At 40.0% G+C, this 21,753-nt stretch overlaps 3 protein-coding genes across 4 annotated transcripts in view; 2 read left to right on the top strand and 1 right to left on the bottom strand.

Moving 5' to 3' along the window:
- The window catches only part of LOC121730555 (arrestin red cell), a 79,336-nt gene extending 72,040 nt beyond the window's left edge, over positions 1 to 7,296 (bottom strand). For both annotated transcript variants that reach the window (XM_042119653.1, XM_042119652.1), the window contains exon 1: positions 6,951 to 7,296. The gene's annotated coding sequence lies outside the window, so the exon portion shown is untranslated. The remainder of the gene's footprint in view (positions 1 to 6,950) is intronic.
- Positions 7,297 to 11,395: 4,099 nt separating this feature from the next.
- On the top strand, positions 11,396 to 12,277 carry LOC121730727. The gene has a single exon (XM_042119867.1). It carries the CDS (start codon positions 11,396 to 11,398, stop codon positions 12,275 to 12,277), a length of 882 nt encoding a protein of 293 aa, XP_041975801.1.
- A 5,986-nt stretch (positions 12,278 to 18,263) lies between these two features.
- Positions 18,264 to 19,802, top strand: LOC121730558 (protein FAM8A1). The gene is made up of 4 exons (XM_042119661.1): positions 18,264 to 18,684; positions 18,770 to 18,908; positions 19,095 to 19,221; positions 19,382 to 19,802. The coding sequence occupies exons 1-4, from the start codon at positions 18,366 to 18,368 to the stop codon at positions 19,703 to 19,705; spliced, it is 909 nt and encodes a 302-aa protein (XP_041975595.1). The 5' UTR covers positions 18,264 to 18,365; the 3' UTR covers positions 19,706 to 19,802.
- The last annotated feature ends 1,951 nt before the right edge of the window (positions 19,803 to 21,753 follow it).

Raw genomic sequence — 21,753 nt, 5'->3', positions numbered from 1 at the left:
CCACCGTGTGGACCGCAAAACTGACAGCTCCAAGGCTCGCTTCGAGCCGGATCGATGGAAAATGTCAAATAAATATGTCAAATATGTCATTTCCTTCGATTCGCAGTAAAACTATGGAGCAAAACCGTATGTGAGTACTTAGCATAAAACGAATTACCGGCAAAACTGTTATGAGTTTTTTTGATTTGAGTAAAGTTTTTCTATTCACGTAGCGCTTTTGATTGGCTTACGTCAAAAATCAAAATATAAAACAATCAACAAGGCTGTTGAATAAACTCCTTAGATGAAAAAACTCACAAACTGGTCATAAACAGGTTAGTTTGTTATAAGTTTTGATGGCAACCCTAGCTGGAAGTATACGTCCAAGTGGTCATTAGGGCCCTGCCCCTCGCTTGCTCCTAGCACTTGTAGCCCACGCTCAAATGCACTCTACCGACGCAGAGGCGCCGGCGCGCGCGGCCTGGATATTGCGCGTTATGCAAATCCTGCCTGTTTTGTTACGCCTTTACTCCTTGACTAACACGACGTTTTGCATACTTATATTTTGCATACTCATAATATCTGAAGATTATCTCGGAGAATGTTTCTTATTACATTAATAAAACAATATGCTAAAGGCTTAAGAGTCCGTATACGAAATTTTGCCGATTTCGCTCATTTTACAGACGTGATTTAACAGTTAAAATACAGTATTTTCTATAAGTTTTAATGCACAACATGTCAATTCATTCATCAATTTCAATTATAATCTAATGTTGCAGCTAGATTTTTTATTTTTTTTAAGTATCTTTAAATAATCCAACTGAAACCCGCGACAGTTTTGTGATTTTTGCTGTAAAAGGTTTAGAATATCACCTGTTTATGGATTGTATTGATGTCTTAACGGTATGAAAAAAATACAATGTACTGTTGAGAAAGTCGTATATACAATGTTGGAATTACTTTTTACCAGTTTCATATAAAAACCCTTTAAAAACCAGAAAACCTATAACTGCCCGCTAACTTGGCGATCGTCCTTTTTCACCCGGCATATGAAAGACGGGCGTGAGTGTTAAGAGAGCAGTAGAAAAGAGAGTACGGGCTCTTAAAAAAAAATAGACGTACAAGATGAACCAAATCGAGTTTAAATACCAACAAGCTTCGTTGAAGTATCAGAATGGTACCTTCAAACGGTCAACCATTCTGATTCTAGTTGATGTTGAGATTTTAAAAATTGATTTACATATTGTCACGGACATATAGTGCCATTTAGCGTCAAACCAGCGAAACTTATCCAGGGAACACCGACAACATAAATCCCCTACTCAATACTAGATGGCATAAGGTGCGCAAGTACATACTCGGATTTTCTAGAAAAGTCCAACATTTGTTTACGTGTTTACCGGTTTATTTTGTTTACTTGTTTACGTGTTTAGTTGTTTATGTTTATTGTGGTACATGCTCGAGCCTCCTAGAAAGTTCCCACACTTGTTTACTTGTTTACGTGTATCGGGAACATTCTGGAGTTCGTCTCGCCATATAAAAAGCCGCAGGTAGACGGCCCGGCAGTTCAGTTCGGTTCGAGCGATCATCAAGGCGATTTCGGAGTGACAACAAGTGATTAATAGTGAGTGAACCAGTGAAAACTTCGACTTGGCTACGACCTAGGACAGTGATAGTGCTTAGTGATTGGAAATAGTGATTAGTGTTTGGACTTAGTGCTAAGTGTTGTGACCTAGTGTGTGCTTGTGTGACCTAGACTTAGTGAATAAAGTCTTCAAGAGAGTCAGCAGGTCTTTCCCTCCAAATCCTTCGAACCCTAGCACGTAACAATATTATGATCCGCGTAAGTAATAATAACTTACGCGGATTACGGGTGAAGCCAAACGAGCGTAATTTATGAGTTGTGAGTCGCAGAATTTCGGCTGGCACAAATTCAGCTGCATTCAATTTCATACAAAAGTCCTGTTTGATTTACACGAGCGTAATTTTGTGAGTCACGATTTGTATGAAAATATATTTACGAGGCAGAAATTCTGCGACTCACGAATCACGATTCACAAAATTACGCTCGTTTGGCTTCACCCTAAGGGCGGCCACCCGCGGGGCGTGCTTGTTTCATGTCATCCCATAGAGCAGCGCTGCGTTGAGCGGGTCAGCCGTCGCACGATTACTATGGCGTGCGCCCGGCGAGGCGTGCTTGTTTCGTGTCATCACATTGAGCAGCGCTGCGTTGAGCAGGTCAGCCGTCGCACGATTACTATGGCGAGCGCACGGCGCGGCCACCCGCTAGGCGTGCTTGTTTCATGTCATCCCATAGAGCAGCGCTGCGTTGAGCGGGTCAGCCGTCGCACGATTACTATGGCGTGCGCCCGGCGAGGCGTGCTTGTTTCGTGTCATCACATTGAGCAGCGCTGCGTTGAGCAGGTCAGCCGTCGCACGATTACTTTGGCGAGCGCACGGCGCGGGCGCCCGCGACGGGCAGCCGCGCCGGGCACACGCTCAACGCAGCGAACGCCAGTCTTGATCCATATCCTATTCTGATACTAGAGAGTAGAGACTTAGAAAGTTTTAAAGGAAAAGGATGAAAAGAAAACCTAAAACGAGTAAAACAGGATGCAGATTGCAGACGATGATTTACGATGCTAAACTGAATATTATTATGTTGTTTTATTAGCATCATCATGTTTTACATTTGCATGGGGTGAATATTTTGATAAACGCAAAGCTTGTTAGCTATTTGCATACGTGATTGGAAAATCTGACGCATAAAACCGCTTGTTATTTACGGTGAAAACTCTATGGTCCTCATTAATAAAAATGTTTACATTACGCTTACACTAACCCATGTGTCTGTCTGTGATGTGGCTTTTCCAACGCATAAGACGAAGACAGTAACATGAAATAATAGAGATCTAATCAAAATTATTTAAAGTATATATATTATAGAATAATTGTGAGTTTAACAATATTATAATTATACAGTAGGTATACCACAAACGTACGAGCAAACAGGTCACCTCATGAAAAAGCAACTACCGTCGCCCATGGACAATCGCAACATCAGAAGAGCTGCAGTGCAGGTGCGTTGCCGGCCTTTTAAGAGGAAATACCACTTTTCCGAAAAAATTATAAACTGTAAAAGCAACTCAATCAAATTAATACATTTGAATCCAGTGCGGATTAAAATCAGTTAAATATATTTTATCGCAAAAAGGGTTGGAACTTGGAACCAAACACAACGCTAGTACGCACAATCCACATAATATTATAATTTATAATACTTGGTACCAGCTCCTCTATCGTTGTTTGAGTTGGTAAGCTAACAAGTGTACTCGTAACTACAAGACTACAAGTGCAAGCTCGCCTCACAACCGCTGAGTCTACACAAAGGACCAGCCTGCCTAGCATACGCCAACGAGATATCTCACTCTACATTTTTTCTCGATTTTTGATGGTTTGTCTCTTCATCTTTATTGACCCTAGCATGAAAAACATTTTTTCTCGCGTAGATCTATCATCGAAATAACACATTTTTATAGAGTTTTGTCGAGATAATGTCGAGATTTTGACATATTGAGTAGTTTTTAATTATCTTCTTCTTCTTAGCTCATGCCTTATTCCCACTTTACGTAGGGTCGGCTCTCCTAGTACATTTGCGCCAAGAAATCCTATCTTGGGTTGTCGATTTAGGCAATTTATTTACAGCTAGTGCTTGGCCATACTGGTCCACTATGTTACTAAGGCTGGGGGTCTGCCTCTAGGCTCTCTCTTAGCTTGTAGGAGACTCAACGTCTTTTTGACAATATAGTTGTCGTCTCTGCGCATAATGTGGTCATACCATCTTAAGCGTCTCTTGGTCAGTTTTTCGGACACTGGAGTTATCTTGAAGCTTCCCCGGATATATTCATTTCTAATTTTGTCAAGTTTAGTTACTCCTCCAGACCGTCGTAACATTTTCATTTCTGTGGTGTGGAGCTTTTGTATATTATTGTGTTTCCTTGACCGTCCAATATTCTAAAGCATATAAAAGCATTGCAGGTCTTACCGCCATTTTATATACTTTCCTTTTTGTATGGATTGGCATATTTGAGTCACATAAGTCATAACCATTTCTGCCATGCAGTACTAACTCTATGCGGTGTAGGTAATCCGCCGGAGATGCGTCTTTACGCATTTCCAGACGTAAAAAAGGTAATGAAAACTGAACGGAGTCCTGTGAAGTTTGTAAAGGTGGCTTTACGATTTTTGGCGCAAGGGATTTGGCGAAAATTCCAACAATATGCTACTTTAATATGATCTAGGGCCTAGGCTGTCTTGGTTTCATTTTCCGACATTGGTCCAGCGACCCATGCCGCCGCTGCTTTGCCACAGCGCAGAGCAAAATGAAAGCTATAGCATAGGTCATAAAGTGGCATTTTATTTGAATTTTTGTCAGTCGCGGTCACTTGCGGCAAAGATCGGAAAGCCACCTTAACATAGCTGTGCCCGCGAAGCCGCGACGGGGCGTGGCGGCCGCTGTATATTAATTGGCCGCGCCGGGCGCCACCTTCAATACCATAACATACGTTTTGTATGCATAATGCTATTCAACCATGTACATCGTGCAGTCGGCGACAAACTGGCATACCAATTGTGAACATTATAGCAGTGATAATGTCTATGGTCTAGTGATTTAGAGTTCAGAGATTCAGGGCTCTCGACTCATGTCGTGGGTTTGATTTCCATATTTTAGCAACATTTATATCATGATTAGGCCAATGCAGACTTATATTATCTGACTGTGTGTTAAGCAATACGATCCGCGCGTCGTGAATGGCGTGGAAAAAGCTTGCGCCTGATCTTTCGCTGGTCGAATCGATTACATACAAAACAAAAGAGAGACTCCTCTCATGTAAAGCTATTTCTGTGTATCTACTATATTGTGTACTATAAACTGTGTACCTAGCCCTGGTCGTAAATTAAAATTGGTGTGGGGAGCTATTAATATTTAAGGGGAGACAAGTGGCATAGTAGGGAGCTATTTTGCTTTTAGTTCCTTACCAACAACATTGCATTTACATGCCTTTATTATTCGTGCTATAAACCAAATCATTTGGAATTGGAACACACAGTTTATAACATCGCTGTGGATTAAAATGCTACAGAATGAAAAGTAACAGTAAATTATACAGGATATTGGTAAGTTACGTGTGAGCTATATTTTTTACCATTTTCTGCATATCAAACTAAGTACAATGTTTCAATGACAAAATAAACTGAATGAAGATGCTTCGAAACATGATGTTATAGAACTAAAAGGTTCTTGTCATTAAGAGACTAGATAGAATTCTTTCTAAACAATAAGAATAATAAAGAAATCAGTAGACACTGATTTCATCTATACTAGGGCGTGGTAACTGAGGTTTGTTGACCAGATATTTATTTATTAACTAGTGGTTTTGATTGGCTAACATCAAAACATTGACCAATTAACAAGGCTGTTGAATAGATAAACTACTGTCAAAACCACAGAAACCGGGCACCAGGTGATATTAAACAGAAAAATAAATATTTCAAACATGAAATTTTTATGCGTTTTCTTGTTACATAATCATAGCTACCCATGTTTTTTATACATCATAATAATTATTGTGTTATATAACTACCAGCGATATGCACTGGAACTTATCATATTATACAGTAATACCTAATGTTTATTTATTTCAAATTCCTTTGCAATCATAATATGATCACATTCACCTTGAAGTCTTTAAGCACTACACATCTAGAACCTGAATACATGAATATTTATATTTTTAATTCTTTTTATTAAAAACTACATACTAGATATTGCCAAAGACTTAGTGCTAAAGAAATCCTACTACACTTATTAATTAATTATGCCTTTCACCAATTAGAAAATTTATCAGTTCAGTCCAGTTTAGGAGACTTTACAAATATTTCCGTATAGTGCTGTATACTGTGTAGATTGGTAGGAAAAATTATATAGAACATTTGTAAATAATAAGTGTTGTAGTCTGCATCAATCATTAGAATTGAGAACATAATTTTTTTTTTTTTTATTATTTATTAAACAAACTTATCTACTATTACAGGATAACCCAATACAGAAGATATTTATAGGAACTTAAATTATTATTATAATATCCAAGCCATTTTTTTATCTATTGACTAAGGAATTCTGCTTCCTCATACACAGAAATTTTCTTTAACATTTTTTCAATGATTGGTGATATTCACAAGCTTAGTTTTAATTTGCAAAAAAAAGAAAGAGATTACATGAATGAGGAATGGAATGTAAATTAGTTGTCAACTGTACAACATCTTTACTGGCACACATTGCACAGTTGCAGTAGGTTCTATTTTACCCACAACTCTGCCTTAAGCGATGAGTGGAGCAGAATGGGGTTTTAGTGGGTAGACTACAGGAGTCCCACATACCCCGGCCGATATCCCCAATTTGCCGGGGATGCGTAAAGCATTTCCCCATGTTAAAAAAAAAGCACACATTGTACAAGTAAAGAAACTGAATTGAATTGTTAGGTAAGAGGTCACAGAACAAAGGTTGAGCAGACTGCTGTGTCTGATAAGCTGATATCATTGATTTCATGTGTCATGTGATTATTAAAGCAGTATTTACATGTTCTATACATAACAGTATATTGAAAACCAGAGAAACTTAACTGTTAACCTACAATTTTGTACAAGAAGATGTTAATGTAAACACATACCCAGGATCTTATTGTAAACATTGGCAAACTAGTTGCGAATTTCAAGGCTGCTCGCATATATCACGTGATAAATTCCAAACGAGATCTGTGATCGCTTATGCTATATTATCGCCACACAAAACATTCTGAATTACACGAAAAGCACGCTCCAGCGTTGCCGTTCCTATGAATTCCTAGCTCTGAAATATTATCAATTCTCCGCAAATACGCAGTTAGCATGCAATAATAAATACTCACAGCTAGTTCGTCCAGTTGATTCCCGAGGGCTGTGCTCTATCCGAGAAACTGTTAACCATCAACCGGGAACATCACATTAGCATAGCACTTGTCGAAATACTACTAAGCCGATTGATCTGGCTACAACCGTCTCGTATCTAGCGGTAAATTAAAATTTTAACACATACAACTTATGTTTATTGATACACATGCTTCACGTTCGTCCCGAGAAATACGTTCATAACAAAAAGTCCCACTCGATGGAATAAATCTATATGCAAAACAATGTCCACAGCAAAACCACACAATTCTTAACAAAAATCCAGCGATTATTGCGCACGCATCCGGTGAACCGAGACGGATGTCAAGCAAAATGACGTTTTCATTTTGTGTTGCCATACTGAAAAATCATGTTATTTGAGGCAAAGGATGTTTAAAGGCCAAAAAAGTTAAACCATTCTATTGTTAAATATAGAAAATCCTGAGCCTTCAAATTATATAATTTGATTTAAATTTATTGTAGGTGTCAAGTAGGCGTTAATTTAATAATTCAAGAGCCTTTAATTTGTAGGCCTTAGGGCGCTATTTTTTTTTTTATTTATTTATTTATAACAGGCTACATAGGCCCATACAATATATACCTCTAGCTGTTGCCCGCGACTTCGACCGCGTGGACTTTAGTTTATAGTTGTTCCCGTATATCGATTGAGTCGTTTACGCGGAAATCAAAAAAGTATATTGTGTGGGAACCGCACATTCTTCCGGGACAAAAAACATTCCTTGTCCCAGATTCAAATGAGTATCTCCAATCTCCATGCCAAATTTCATCAAAATAGATTAAATAGTTTAGGCGAGAATCATAAAAGTTTATGGTGCGAGAACCGTATATTTTCTGGGATAAAAAGTATCCCTTGTCCTTTCCCGAGACTGAAAGTATTGCCATACCAAAATTCATCAAAATAGATTGAATAGTTTAGGCGATAATCATAAAAGTTTATTGTGCGGGAACCGTACATTTTCCGGGACAAAATTAGTATTCCTTGTCCTTTCCTGAGACTTAAAGTATCTCCATACCAAATTCCATCAAAATAGATTGAATAGTTTACGCGCAAATCATAAAAGTATATAGTGCAGTAACCGTACATTTTTCCGGGACAAAATGTATGATATGTTATTTTTCGGGCCTCTAAGTATCTTAATACCAAATTTCAGCGAAATGGGTCCTGCCGTTTACGCGTGATGTCGTGACCACGCGAAATATAACGTTCCGCGCAGCTTCACCCGCGTAAATTAGATATTTCACAGACAAATTAGTCCACAAAAAATAGCCTATGATCCTTCACGTGGTCTACTTCTTATCTGTGCCAAAAAATTGTTCCAGTAGTTCGTGAGATAAGCCCTTTCAAATAATTTCCCACGTTTTTTTCCACATTTTCTTCTATTTCTTCGCTCCTATTAGTCTTAGCATGATAAAATATAGCCTATAGCCTTTCTCGATAAATAGGCTATCTAACACTGAAAGAATTTTTCAAATTGGACCCGTAGTTCCTGAGATTAGCGCTTTCAAATAAGCCCTTTCAAATAATTTTCCCCCGTTTTTTCCACACTTTCCTCTATTACTTCGCTCCTATTAGTATTAGCGTGATAAAATATAGCCTATAGCCTTCCTCGATAAATGGGCTATCTAACACTTACAGAATTTTTCAAATCAGACCAGTAGTTCCTGAGATTAGCGCGTTCAAACAAACAAACAAACAAACTAACAAACTCTTCCGCTTTATATTATTAATTATTAGTATAGAGTATAGATGACTAACATACATAAAAATTATATACACTTAATAACCTATATACCAATACCAATACCAATAATTTTCACCGACAGATGGGACTCTCGTCTTCTACATAGGTGGATTACGATTCACTGTTGTTAATATGTAGTTAAAGATATGTAATTTTACTAACAATAGGTTAAGAATAAATTGTTACTAACACCTATGGATGAATAATCTGAAATAAATTATTATTATTATTATTATTATTATAACTACACTTTATGACGAGTTATCGGCGACGTGACGCGCGCTTCATTCCGGAGTCTTCCGCGGAACCTTCGGTAGACCACATCAGTCGGCCAGAATTCCTCCACTTCAAAGGTCGACAGAAGATGCGTCGGTACTCTCACCACAAAGGAACTGAAGTTGACCTAGTCTTGGATGTCTTCTTACTGATGTAGTTGACGACGTCCTCGACCTCCATGGACCAGTGCAGGCGAGATATGTACAGTGGCGTCGCGGGGACCTCGCTCCACAGAAGCAGCTCAGGTACATAGGGCGCGGTGCCGCGATGGTTGCGGGCAGTGGGCTTCTTCTTCCTCCTCTCCACCAGTATGAAGCCCTACTCATCTCTCTCTCTTTGCGGCTCTTCGTAGCCTTGCGGCTATCCGTAGACTTACGGCTCTCCGTGGACTTACGGTTCTCCGAAGCCTTACGGCTCTCATTCTCCCCATTTTTGTTCGCCCGCGGGGAAGGTGCGGGGCGACCAGCAACAGTCGCGTAGTTTTGCTGAGTCGCCTCAGCGTCGGCGCAACCGGGAGGGGAACGCGGGCGGGGGTGGCAGCGGCGGTGTTCGTTGACCCGTCCGATAAATATGCTGACGGGCTAAACGTGATCGCTTGTGCACCTCGGCTTCGGGTTACGTATGCAGCGTCAGGTGACCCACATAATGAATTATTACTTTTCAATTGTGATAATTCACTACGAAGGTCACTGATGATAGATTCCGACGCCTGCAATCTACCCCGAACTCCGGCCAGCTCTTCCTTCAGGAACCTGATGTCCTTCAGTAGGCTGACGACGTCGACGTGGTCCAGCGTGACGGGCGGCAGCTTATGCAGCTATTTAGCCACAAAAGCCGGTACCTCATCCGGATCCGTCTGCTTCAACAGGGAGATGATGTCCTGCACGCTCCTTTCGGTTCCGTCTCTTCGTCGCGACGGCATGTTCGCGCTCTGGCCGAGCGTCTCATACAGCAGCTGCTTCCCTTGGCAAATCTCCTCGCTGGTGAAGGAAGACTTGCAGATCTGCATGATGCTGACCTCATCCATGGTGTCGATGGCGTACTGGATAAACGCCAGCTACTCGTTGGCCACGAGCGCCATGGTCACATGCAGCGGCAATGCATTAAAATTCGCGAAATATTAATTAATTAATATTTGCAGCGTGTGTTACGTGGAGCACGACCGTCCGCTAGCTCGACACATTACACGCTCGCTATCCCACAAGCTATAGTCTGTCAAGAAAGTGAAGAAATTAAAAAGTGGCAACATCGTAGTTGTTGCCACTTTTTAATTTCTTCACTTTCTTGATGTAGGCTATACGAGGGTAAAGCCAAAATTTTATCACTAAAAAGTTTTAGTAACATAAAAGTAACCGAATAGTAACGTTAATACTTAAATTACCTTACCGTAACGTAAAAGTGTTATAAGGCTGCATGTATAATACAATGAGGCATTTTCCTATTTTTTAAATTTAATTGTCAACCAATATCCATTTTAGTAACTAGATGGCGTAATGGGTAGACAACAATCGGTAATACCAGGGAAACCCATTATTGAATGGGCATTGTCCAAAAAAAATCACATACATACTTTTATATTTTTTTTGTTAAAATAGGGAATTTTAAGAATATAAATTAAATAATTTTGAAATTCATTGGCTAGTTTTTTCTCAATAAATTTTTAAAGTTTCGCTCTGACGTCATCATCGGCGGCCAATAATTATTGACCTCTGCAGTATATGATATTGAATGTACTGTCACTTCTTGGTGGAAATTCATCTTCAATTAAATAATTATACACTTTTCTTGCACTTATTCCACTGTAGGCTACTCACCTACTACACAAATAATTAGCGCAAACCTTTATTATAAATAATAAATAATATAATAAAAACTAACTTAAAACTTATAAATAGTTAATAATAATAAATATTATATTTACACGTATAGCATTACATATACACAAACACGTATGTCGATACAATGCATCGATACATCATATCGACATGCATTTATCGATACGCGTCACACCCTACAGCAGGACCGGTTCCTTTGTTTGCGTACGCGCAGAGCGTACAACTCGAGCCGGCCAGTAGTCTAGTCGGAATCGCTCCCCGCGCCACGCACATTACGTGTGCCGCTAACCGTATCGCTAACTGCTTACTTTTGCGCTATAGACTTTCTATTTTCTATGTATTTTCTCTTTCCGCTGTTTCTTTGTGCTGTGCGCTATTAACTATATTATATCGTCTTCGTGAACTTTCTTTGTGCCTTCTGTGTTGGAACTATATACATGTGTATGTGGAATAAAACTATTCAACGTGAGTTACCTTTTTCTTCACATACATACTGGAATTGTTACCTATACTGGTGACGCAAATCCCCAAACTGGTGACCACGCCTAGAATATGGACAAGGAATTTCACGACGCTAGCGCCATGCCTACAAAATCTGCCACGCGGTCGAACGATGCTGCTAGTGAGGGGACACAGTCGATACCCAATGTCGATGTTTTTAAAGTCGGTGTACGTGTTCCCCCATTCTGGCCGGAAGAACCAGAGATATGGTTTGCGCAGGTGGAGGGACAATTTGCCATCTCAGGTATCACAAATGACCTGACAAAATTTAATTACGTCATTGGCCACCTGGACGTGGAGCAGTCCAGAGAAATTAAGGACATAATCATCAGCCCACCTTCAGCAAATAAATATGACACCTTGAAACGGGAGCTGATCAAACGGCTGTCGGCATCGAGGGAAAAGCAGATCAAGCAGCTTTTGATGCACGAGGAGCTTGGAGACCGTAAGCCCTCGCAATTCCTGCGTCACCTCAAGAGCCTCGCCGGTGCCGACGTCTCTCAGGATTTATTGAAGACCATCTGGACAAGCCGACTCTCCCACGGTATCCAGACAGTGCTCGCTGGTCAACCATCTTCGTCTTCCATCGAGGACCTCGCGGATTTGGCCGATCGCGTTCATGAACTGGCCACTCCCATGCCAGCTGTGGCGTCCACCAGCCAAGCTGTTCCTGGATCTGCACTGGACGCGTTAGCCAGGGAAGTAGCCGAGCTGAGACGACAGGTTCAGCGACTCTCGACGGGTAGAAGAAGCCGACCACGTTCCAGATCATCGGGACCTGCTCGAAGAGGATCAACATCCAGGTTAAGACGATCCGACTCCAACTATCGCAAGTTCCCGCTCTGTTGGTATCATGCCAAATATGCGGAGAAAGCCAGCAGATGCGTGAAGCCCTGCGACTACATGGCGGGAAACGCAAAGGGCGGTCGATAATGGCGACTGCTGACTGCCCTAACTCAACTGGTCGCCTGTTCGTGACGGATTGCGAGTCGAAGATGCAATTCCTGGTCGACACTGGTAGCGACCTCTGTGTCTTCCCCCGGTCCTTGCTGCGTGATCGTCGTACGAAAACGGACTATAATTTGTGTGCTGCGAACGGTTCTAGTATAAGTACTTATGGTTATGTTCACCTTAATTTAGATTTTAGCCTTCGTAGAGTGTTTCCTTGGCGTTTTGTTGTAGCTGATGTTACAAAGCCTATTATAGGCGTAGATTTTTTAAATTATTATAATCTTATTGTAGATTGCCGCAACAAAAGATTGCTTGATTGTAACACTTCTATATCTTGTAACGCTAAAATTGTAAAGGATTCCGACATAGCCTCTGTTAAAATATTGACAGGTGAGACTCGTTACCACAAAATCCTTAAGGAATTTCCCGAGCTCACCCGTCCAACCGGTATACACCGCACAGTAACTCATAACACTGTTCACCACATTCGCACGACACTAGGCCCTCCAGTTTCCTGTACCCCACGTCGTCTAGCACCCGACAAGTTAAAGATAGCTCAGAAAGAGTTCCAGGCCATGATTGCCAATGGAACGGCTCGCCCTTCACAGAGCCCCTGGGCTTCGCCTCTCCATCTAGCACCCAAGAAGGACAACGGTTGGCGTCCCTGCGGTGACTACCGCATGTTGAACGCCCGCACTGTGCCTGACAGGTATCCGATTAAACACATTCACGACTTTGCCCATGATCTTGTTGGCTGCAAAGTGTTTAGCACCCTGGATTTGTTGAAGGCGTACAATCAGATACCTGTCAGTGCTGCAGATATTCCGAAGACCGCAATCATAACTCCTTTTGGACTCTTCGAGTTCCCATTTATGACCTTCGGACTTCGGAATGCGGGCCAAACCTTCCAAAGGTTCATGGATGAGGTTACCCGGGACCTAGACTTCGTTTTTGTATATCTAGACGATATCTTAGTCTATTCCCAGGATGAGGAGCAGCACGAGAAGCATCTCCGCCAACTTTTCAACAGGCTCAGGGAGTACGGCATGCTAATAAATACGGAGAAGTGCATCTTCGGTGTGCCTGAGGTAACTTTTTTAGGTTATTCTATCTCGGCAGCCGGTTCCAAGCCTTTGGACAGCAAGGTGCAGGCGATCAACCAATTTCCTGTTCCTTCAACAGTGCGTCAGCTCAAGGCATTTCTCGGTATGCTAAATTTTTATAGGAGATTTCTTCCTCGAGCAGCTGAGGTCCAGGCTCCATTACATGCGCTTCTTAAAGGCCCTATCAAAGGCTCCCAACCCGTCAACCTGACAGGCGAAGCCCTTGAAGCCTTCAACGCGTGTAAGCGCAGCCTAGCAGACGCAGCGTTGCTTGCCCACCCTGACTGTACTGCTACTCTTGCTTTAGTCACCGATGCATCCGACAAAGCGATCGGCGCCGTTTTGCAACAGTTTAAAAACGGTGCATGGCAACCACTGGCTTTCTTTTCCCGCAAGCTTAGCCCGTCGCAGGTGAAGTATTCGCCATATGACCGGGAGCTGCTTGCAATTTATGAGGCCATTAAATACTTTAGGCATATGCTTGAGGCCCGGCACTTCGTCATCTATACTGACCATAAGCCGATCAGTTTCGCTTTCCATGAACGGAAAAAGAACTGTTCGCCTAGGCAGTATAGACACCTTGACTTTATTGCCCAGTTCACCTCTGATATCCGACACATATCTGGCAAGGATAACGTGGTTGCCGATACGTTGTCGCGGATTGAGGAACTGGGTACGCCGGTGAGCCTCGAAGACATAGCCCAAAGTCAAGCTGCAGACCCTGAATTGCAACAGCTTCTAGCAGACGGCACATCCCTGCGATTGGAGAAGCTTGTGGTGCCTGGTAGTCGTCTACCCCTGTACTGTGACGTTAGTACAACGACCTCCAGGCCTTTTGTGCCGAAATTTTATCGAAGGCAGGTTTTTGATAGCCTGCATTCGTTAAGCCATCCCGGTGTCAGTGCATCTGCCAAATTAGTCGCAGAGCGCTTTGTATGGCCAGGCATTCGTCGGGACTGCAGACAATGGGCTCGTGCATGCATGGCTTGCCAAAAAGCTAAGGTCAGTCGCCACGTGACTGCGCCGCTAGGTACATACACCTTGCCAAGAGTGCGATTCCACCAGATCCATATAGACCTTGTGGGTCCCTTGCCACTATCGCAGGGGTATCGCTACTGTCTTACCGCCGTCGATCGATTCACTCGGTGGCCGGAAGCGGTACCTATCCATGATATGACTGCGGAGACAGTTGCCCAAGCGCTCTTGTCTACGTGGATCGCACGTTTTGGTTGCCCCACTCAAATCACAACCGACCGTGGTCGACAATTTGAGTCGGCCTTATTTCAGTGCCTTTCGAAAGCCACTGGCTTTGACCACAGGCGGACGACAGCTTACCATCCCGCATGTAATGGCATGGTGGAAAGGTTCCACCGGCAGCTTAAGGCTGCCATAGTTTGCCATGCCAACGACAGGTGGACCGAGTCCTTGCCATGGGTCCTTCTTGGCATACGAACTGCCTTTAAAGAGGATCTCCAGTGCTCCTCTGCAGAGCTAGTATATGGAGAGCCTTTAAGGTTGCCAGGCGAATTTTTTGACCCTGCAGACGGTGGTACTACCGATACGTCTGAGTTTTCGGCCCGCCTTAAGCAAATTGCTAGAAGGTTACAACCCACAGCTGCTTCCCGACATTCAAGCCCTAAAGTATTTATTTATAAGGAGCTTGCTACCGCTGACCATGTCTTCCTTCGTGAAGACGCAGCACGTGGCTCTCTCCAACCTGCTTATTCAGGACCCCATAAAGTGTTGTCGAGGGACGACAAAATATTTAAAATACTGCTCAAAGGCAAAGAGGTCACAGTATCTATAGACCGCATAAAACCGGCCTTCATACTGTCTGACCATACAACACTTGAGCATTTACCAGATGTCCAGAAAAAATATTTTACTCGTTCTGGACGTCGAGTTAAATTTCCAGATTTTTATCGCCCATGACGGTCTCTGGAGGGGGGTGGTGTAGGCTACTCACCTACTACACAAATAATTAGCGCAAACCTTTATTATAAATAATAAATAATATAATAAAAACTAACTTAAAACTTATAAATAGTTAATAATAATAAATATTATATTTACACGTATAGCATTACATATACACAAACACGTATGTCGATACAATGCATCGATACATCATATCGACATGCATTTATCGATACGCGTCACACCCTACAGCAGGACCGGTTCCTTTGTTTGCGTACGCGCAGAGCGTACAACTCGAGCCGGCCAGTAGTCTAGTCGGAATCGCTCCCCGCGCCACGCACATTACGTGTGCCGCTAACCGTATCGCTAACTGCTTACTTTTGCGCTATAGACTTTCTATTTTCTATGTATTTTCTCTTTCCGCTGTTTCTTTGTGCTGTGCGCTATTAACTATATTATATCGTCTTCGTGAACTTTCTTTGTGCCTTCTGTGTTGGAACTATATACATGTGTATGTGGAATAAAACTATTCAACGTGAGTTACCTTTTTCTTCACATACATACTGGAATTGTTACCTATACTGGTGACGCAAATCCCCAAACCACTTTATTTTAATATATTTATTACAAAATTGTTATATACACGACCGGTTCTGCAGTATGTTTTAAATTTCCTTTCAATCTTATTTAAAATGGCTGATTCGTCAAATGCAAGTTCTCAATAAGTGAAAGCTGATACGAGAAGCTTACCAAAAGTTTGAAACGTAATGTTGGTCGAATTTATTGCTAATTTAACGCCATTGAAGGTCAAACAAAGGAAATATATTTGTTCAAAAATAATATAAGTAACTAATGGGTATTTTTTTCGTTTATATACAGAAAAACGATCACTGACCTTATTCCTCGAAATGTTTTTGTAATGAGCCAAATTAAAAAAAAAATGGACAATCCCCATTGCTACAAAACTTGGCAAAAGAATGTAAAACTCATGTAAAACTTGATACGTTTCAATAGGCTACTTGACTTTTTTTTTCTTCATGCTAATCGCTTCTTAATCATCCATTTTCACCAACAAAAACTAATATTTTAATATTTTAAACAGTAGAAACCCATAAAAATCTTGATTGAAAAATATGCCTTTTAAATGGCGCCGAAAACACTGTCCACAACACTGTCCGCCATAGTGTGACGTCATATTTTTTGTATTTTATACATTCTTCATTGAATTTTTTTTAATGTGCTAAATGTACGAGTCTAAAAGTGCCCAAAAATTATAAAATAATTAAATAAGAAATTAGAAATCATTTGTAATGTTGAAAACTTTTGGAGAAAAGTTTGGCCATTTCATTCCGTCCCGTCTACATTAAATGGAGATAATATATAAAACTGATGTTTTATTTCAATTATTAAACAAAATATATTTTACAAATCTTTCTAGGCTTATTCTTACTATTTATGTATAAATAAACTTACTTCAAAGAGCGCGATAAATAAAAGATATTAAATTACGAGTCTGATGACGTCACATCCAAATCGCAAGTACCGCAAAAGCGTTTTCGTCAGTACAAATCATAATTTCATAAAATCAAATTTTCAAATCGACTTTATTTATCAATCATAAGCTTTTATTTGATGATAAGGGTGAAATTATACGGTTTCCTAGGCCAAGTTTTACTAAAAATATGCATTTGATCAATGAAATTGAATATAGGTCAAGTAGCCTATTTGAAAAAGACTCAATAATATATATTTTTTTTTAATGGAATAAGGGGGCAAACGAGCAAACGGGTCACCTGATGGAAAGCAACTTCCGTCGCCCATGGACACTCGCAGCATCAGAAGAGCTGCAGGTGCGTTGCCGGCCTTTTAAGAGGGAATAGGGTAATAGGGGAGGGTAGGGATGGGAAGGGAAGGGAATAGGGGAGGGTAGGGAAGGGAATAGGGTAGGGGATTGGGCCTCCGGTAAACTCACTCACTCGGCGAAACACAGCGTAAGCGCTGTTTTACGCCGGTTTCCTGTGAGAACGTGGTATTTCTCCGGTCGAGCCAGCCCATTCGTGCCGAAGCATGGCTCTCCCACGTATAAACTTTATTATCCTATTCATTGTGAATAGGATAATAAAGTTATTATAACGATGTTTTAGCTAAAACTCGCGGAAGAAATAGCCCTATTTACCGATATTCACACCAAATGTCACAGGAACTATACATTTTGGTTTTGACAACATCTTACCTGCACTTGTGAAAGATAACGAATGGCTAATATTTTACCAATAATGAACATCAAGAACCCAAATAACACAATTTGGGAAAAAATAATATAAAAACCACACCAACCAATAAAAAGTAGAAGAAGTTTCAAAGTGACATATCCGCTAAAACTCTTTCAGTTGTCAGTTTTCAGTTTGACAAGTAATAAATTATGTTAGCGTGTTCCTAAACTGTTACCAGTATACTGGCCTAATCGTTTAGGCCAATCAATGCTTAGGAGTATGCTCTTCGTGAAATTTAAACTAGAGGGACGAAGCAAACAAACATAGTAATATATAGCAATGTGTAAATTCATACAGTTTTATGTTAATATTATGCTAACGAAAACTAGGTTTAAGATATTTTGATTTATGTCACACCTAACAGTACACTGATATTTTTTGGTAAACACAACCCATATTATGTAATCACCCATATTATGTAATCAAGTCAGTGATGCCAACCTGCAGATAATTTCAGATCGGTGAGGAACCAATAGAAAATCTAGAAGTGTCTATCCTTACGCCATCTAGTTTAGATTGTGTAAAAATAAAATAAAAAATTTTAAATGAAAATGCCTAATTCTAAAAGGAAAACAACCCATTAAAAAAATAGCCACAAAAAAATGACTGTCTGATGTCATTGTCACTGTCAGGTAAACAAAATTCAAAAATTGAACTTTGAAAATTGAAGCAAAAAAAAAAATTAAACAAAACTGAATACTGACGTGTACTGTGTACCTACAACGATACGTTTATTGGAGATTTCGTAATTTCATGTAGATTTCTAGAAAAATAACCATGTCGGCCAACGAGAGACTATTAAATACGGAAAGAGAAGAAACGCCACAACGCAGTGAACCTACATCTGAGCGCGATGCGTATTTCCAAGCCCTCAGGCTCTGGATTCAGCAGGCGCAAGTGTATCAGAATCTTTCGACATGTTTTCCGTATTACATGATGTCTATACAGGGACTGCAGACCAATTCGACTAATCCACCCCTGATCAACAACAACTACCAGTTGCAGGGCGGCCAGCAGTTTCCGTTTCAAATACCCGTTCCCCCACGGCCTCCTGCCGACAACCAACAAGCGGAAGAAAACCTCACTGCTGCAGAAGGTACGAGTGGTATAATAATAATCATTATACAGGTGATTTATCATTACAATTCATTCTAATAATCATCTTTTCAATTTTTCTCCAGTAATTTCTAGGCATGGAGGATATGAGTACATAATACCGCCCCTGTACAAGAGGCTGGTAGCAGAGTTTATTGACTTCCTGCTGCTGTTTATCCTGAAACTTGTTGTCACATTTGTGGCTGTAGATGTTTTTGAAATTATGTAAGTTGGTTGTGTTGTAATGTTTCATTTTACAATTGATTTTGGTCTTTGGTCATTAGTATTCAAAGACAAATGAAAACTGGTAGTAATAAAGTAATTTCAATTTAGTTAAAAGAACATGAATAATTAAAAGTTGGTTTAATTTGTTAATTATACATTCAATTAAATTTCTGGAATTTTTTTCAGCGACTTGGACAAATTTGACTTCTACAAGTTGAGTGAGGGCTATGATGATTATAAATATGCCATGGAGCTTACTTCAGAGATTCTGTTTTTGGAAGTTATATACAGGATACTTGTGTGTATTTATGAGGTATGAGTTAGCTATGTTAAACAAGTTGATTTGTTTTCTTATTTAAAAGTCCAGTCTTGCAAAGATTTACAGGTCAAGTATATTTTTTGTAAAAGAACAATGCCTTTGACACCGATTTCCGTAATAAATTAAAAAAAATTGACAATGTCTTCTGTTACAGGCATTCTGTTTAAGCAGTAACGTAGGACGAGCTGGAGGAGCTACTCCGGGCAAGAACCTCCTGGGCTTGAGAGTGGTGACAGCCACAGCAGTCATCCCCGTTGAGGGCCGAGCCAAGCAGACTGTCCTACTGTACCCGGGAAGGCCTTTGAGCTTCCATCTAGCATTGTTCAGATCACTGATGAAGAACTTTCTCATTTCTCTACTGTTTCCGTTATTCTTTATACTATTTGTGTTTCGGTTTAATCGTACCGGATATGACCTGCTCTGTGGAGTCATAGTCGTAGAAGAGAATATTTTCCCCGTGAGACGGTTTGCACCATAATCTGTGGAACGAGGATTTTGCATGATGTACAAATTGATGGTCATATTATTTTGTAGATTTTTTGTTATTTTGCCGGTTACTGATAAAACAATGTGCACAGCAAATTATTATGCAAGGTTTGCTTGTGTTTGTCTGGCATATCGAAGAAGTCTGAATATGACAGAGACTGTAAACCTCCAACGGTCACATGCGCCATAAATGTCTTTATTGGTATTAGAGGATTAATAGATTACTAAACCTGTTGAAGTAAACAATTGGTCAAGTATCATGTTATCTCTCTCATTCTTCACACTGATTGATGAAACATGCTATTGATATTTAGACTAACAATAATGAACACTAACAGGTAATTAGCCTACATATGACTTACATTCAGAACATTGTCCTGTGATAGTTATTTATTATTGGCATCTCAACTAAATTGCATTTTATTTTAAACCTTTCTGAATTTAATATAAGTATTGATAGAGTGAAAGATTTACCAAAGATTTAAAAATATTTTTATTTCTTAAATTTTTTTGCAATTATTTCAAAGCATATATTTGTGTACATATTTTATGGAGCTGCCTACTTTATTTTTAAAAGACAGTAATAATAACGATAAGGTGCTTAGTGACTTTGTTGAAAAGTATTATAAAAATTAACATTTTTAATGAGTTCAGTTCAACTAAGTAACAAAAAAATACTGAATCTTGAGTTACTTATTGTAATATTGCCCACTTCTTATTTCTTGTCATTAGTTTTAACCACAGATATAGATCAAGATAGATATACCACATGTCGCTCCATTTGTTATTTGTACGAAAACAAGTGTGACACTTTTTTCCTACCTCTGTGACATACCGTTGATAAGAAACATGTCTATAATGTATGCCAACTTTTCTATTTGAATTTCTATAGCTCAATACGCCACATTTAGGCATTTAGCCATTTTTTAATCCGATTCCGATAGCAGACTAAAGAATAGACTTTCTATAGATGAGCATTGCTCGTCGCTTGGGAACGCGATATGGCACGAAGTACATACACATGCGGTATCTATCTTGATCTATGCTGTGGTTTTAACCAAGTTTTAACTTATAAAATGTGTAAAATATTTTTCCATTAAAAATTATAGCTATAAAATAGTAAGGTAACCATTAGGTTATTAGACAAGCTGACTAATATAATTATTATAACTTATAAGTACATATTTATATTTTCTAAATTCGTAACTATAATATGTGATATGGATAAATTCTTGTTATAACTAGCATATGGGGCGTCCACAATGTACTACGTGAGGTGTTTTATGGCGCATTTTCACTGGTCGATAGGGCCCGCATGCGGGGTGCGGGAGATTTCTGAAACGCATGCCACGACCAATAAAAATGCGCTATTAGTTGTCATAAACTCCCCGTATGCTGTATACCGTACGAGTTAACGACTAATGAAAATGCGCCCTAAAAGGGGAAGGGGGTCGAGTCAAATCTCATCTCATCTTACGTTGGAGAAAGGGTGGGTCTTGGCAAATCTCACGTATTTTTTTCGCATTGTTACAAAAAAATATAATATTTTGGTCAATTTCATCCAGATTGTATGTATGTTTAAGATTTAATTGTAAGCGTAATCGTAATACAATTAAGATTACATATTGACTTTCGTTCGAAAGAAAATAATTTAATTCATACTTTGATGTTATACTTACATCTACTGACTGTCAAACAATCCAACACGGAACTAAGAAACCAACATTTCTCATGCGATTGGGGGGTGGGGGAGGGGGTTGAATAAAATCTCACGAAATCTGACCAGGGGGGGAAGGAGGGCCAGAAAATTTAAAAAAACACCTCACGTAATTTGTGGACGCCCCCTTATGAGAATGTAAATCTGTATATTTATAGCTCTTCTTCAAAGAGACATTTTGCATGTGTTTGTCCTTGTCTGTGAATCAACTTTTGTAACGTTTCAGGTAAGGACAAAACATAAACACGGAATCTAACAATATTGGTTACACATGTGACATGATACAATATATATTTCATATTAGTAAGGGGTCTACCGTCTAG

Source organism: Aricia agestis, chromosome 9 (assembly GCF_905147365.1).
Source record: "Aricia agestis chromosome 9, ilAriAges1.1, whole genome shotgun sequence".
NCBI lineage: Eukaryota > Metazoa > Arthropoda > Insecta > Lepidoptera > Lycaenidae > Aricia > Aricia agestis.
The sequence above is the reverse complement of the archived record's forward strand: the minus strand, read 5'-3'. Positions and strand labels throughout refer to the sequence as shown.

Excerpts from the sequence above, each read along its gene's own strand:
- LOC121730727 (XM_042119867.1), top strand. The coding sequence starts at position 11,396 with ATGGACAAGGAATTTCACGACGCTAGCGCCATGCCTACAAAATCTGCC.
- LOC121730558 (XM_042119661.1), top strand. The coding sequence starts at position 18,366 with ATGTCGGCCAACGAGAGACTATTAAATACGGAAAGAGAAGAAACGCCA. Across the intron at positions 18,685-18,769 it reads AAACCTCACTGCTGCAGAAG|TAATTTCTAGGCATGGAGGA; the intron begins GTACGAGTGGTA and ends ATTTTTCTCCAG. Across the intron at positions 18,909-19,094 it reads GTAGATGTTTTTGAAATTAT|CGACTTGGACAAATTTGACT; the intron begins GTAAGTTGGTTG and ends AATTTTTTTCAG.